This window comes from Nanorana parkeri, unplaced genomic scaffold, assembly GCF_000935625.1.
Source record: "Nanorana parkeri isolate BGI_ZX_2015 unplaced genomic scaffold, ASM93562v1 scaffold2136, whole genome shotgun sequence".
NCBI classification, from domain to species: Eukaryota; Metazoa; Chordata; class Amphibia; order Anura; family Dicroglossidae; genus Nanorana; species Nanorana parkeri.
In genome coordinates this window covers 195,576-197,283 of record NW_017308404.1, presented here as the reverse complement: position 1 = coordinate 197,283, position 1,708 = coordinate 195,576, and the positions used below count along the sequence as shown (strand labels likewise).

Genomic DNA, 1,708 nt, shown 5'->3' with positions numbered 1-1,708 from the left:
CCCCCCCCCCCCCCCTGTGGGGGGAATTTTCTTGTCTGATGGCTGCTGATCCTCAGTGATGAGTGTGGCCCTGGGGGGCCCGTGCCTAACATACCGTGGCCGGTGCATGTGTTGGTCTGATTGTATGTTCCGCAGTCACATGACGCAATGCTAAAGTCGTCTCCTTTGACTTGTATGTAATGGGCTCGGCATAAAGCGTCACCTGCTATGGGGTCACCTCACGGGGTCACCTGCTTTGGGGTCACCTCACGGGGTCACCTGCTTTGGGGTCACCTCACGGGGTCACCTGATGTCTGATTATTGCAGAGTAACCCGTACAGAGCTGCCGACCAGATCATCAAATCGGTGAGAAGTATCTGCAAGACGGTGGACAGCGTGGAGACCCCGTCCATCACCGACTGCGTCAAGAAGCTGCGGAGGGCTGTGAACTTACCCCGGAGCCGCAGTGTAGAGGTATGCAGGACCTGGAAGGGCTATGCATGATGTATTGCTGTCGCTGCATGGGGTCTGTCGCTGCGCTTGGTGTAGATGTCGCATGGGGTCTGTCGCTGCGCTCGGTGTAGATGTCGCATGGGGTCTGTCGCTGCGCATGGTGTAGCCGTTGGATGGGGTCTGTCGCTGGGCTTGGTGTAGCCGTTGCATGGGGTCTGTCGCTGTGCTTGGTGTAGCCGTTGCATGGGGTCTGTCGCTGCGCTCGGTGTAGCCGTTGCATGGGGTCTGTCGCTGCGCTCGGTGTAGCCGTTGCATGGGGTCTGTCGCTGCGCTCGGTGTAGCCGTTGCATGGGGTCTGTCGTCTCAGTGATGAGTGTGGCCCTGGGGGGCCCGTGCCTAACATACCGTGGCCGGTGCATGTGTTGGTCTGATTGTATGTTCCGCAGTCACATGACGCAATGCTAAAGTCGTCTCCTTTGACTTGTATGTAATGGGCTCGGCATAAAGCGTCACCTGCTATGGGGTCACCTCACGGGGTCACCTGCTTTGGGGTCACCTCACGGGGTCACCTGCTTTGGGGTCACCTCACGGGGTCACCTGATGTCTGATTATTGCAGAGTAACCCGTACAGAGCTGCCGACCAGATCATCAAATCGGTGAGAAGTATCTGCAAGACGGTGGACAGCGTGGAGACCCCGTCCATCACCGACTGCGTCAAGAAGCTGCGGAGGGCTGTGAACTTACCCCGGAGCCGCAGTGTAGAGGTATGCAGGACCTGGAAGGGCTATGCATGATGTATTGCTGTCGCTGCATGGGGTCTGTCGCTGCGCTTGGTGTAGATGTCGCATGGGGTCTGTCGCTGCGCTCGGTGTAGATGTCGCATGGGGTCTGTCGCTGCGCATGGTGTAGCCGTTGGATGGGGTCTGTCGCTGGGCTTGGTGTAGCCGTTGCATGGGGTCTGTCGCTGTGCTCGGTGTTGCCGTTGCATGGAGTCTGTCGCTGCGCTTGGTGTAGCCGTTGCATGGGGTCTGTCGCTGTGCTTGGTGTAGCCGTTGCATGGGGTTTGTCGCTGCGCTTGGTGTTGCCATTGCATGTGGTCTGTCGCTGCGCTTGGTGTTGCCATTGCATGGGGTCTGTCGCTGCGCTTGGTGTTGCCGTTGCATGGGGTCTGTCACTACAAGGGGCGTGTTGCTGCGTGTTTGCTGTATCTGATGGTTCCTTTGTCTGCATTGCTCTGATTTTAGGGGCCCTCCAGTCCTCTCCCGGAATGTAGCCG

The 1,708-nt window shown here is 58.5% G+C and overlaps 1 protein-coding gene across 1 annotated transcript in view; it reads left to right on the top strand.

Moving 5' to 3' along the window:
• Positions 1 to 1,708, top strand: part of PIK3C2A (phosphatidylinositol-4-phosphate 3-kinase catalytic subunit type 2 alpha) — a gene marked incomplete at its 5' end in the record, with an annotated part of 40,727 nt that overhangs the window by 7,902 nt on the left and 31,117 nt on the right. The window contains 2 exon segments of the mRNA XM_018572803.1: positions 307 to 477; positions 1,066 to 1,101. Coding sequence (XP_018428305.1) covers positions 307 to 477; positions 1,066 to 1,101 — 207 coding nt within the window.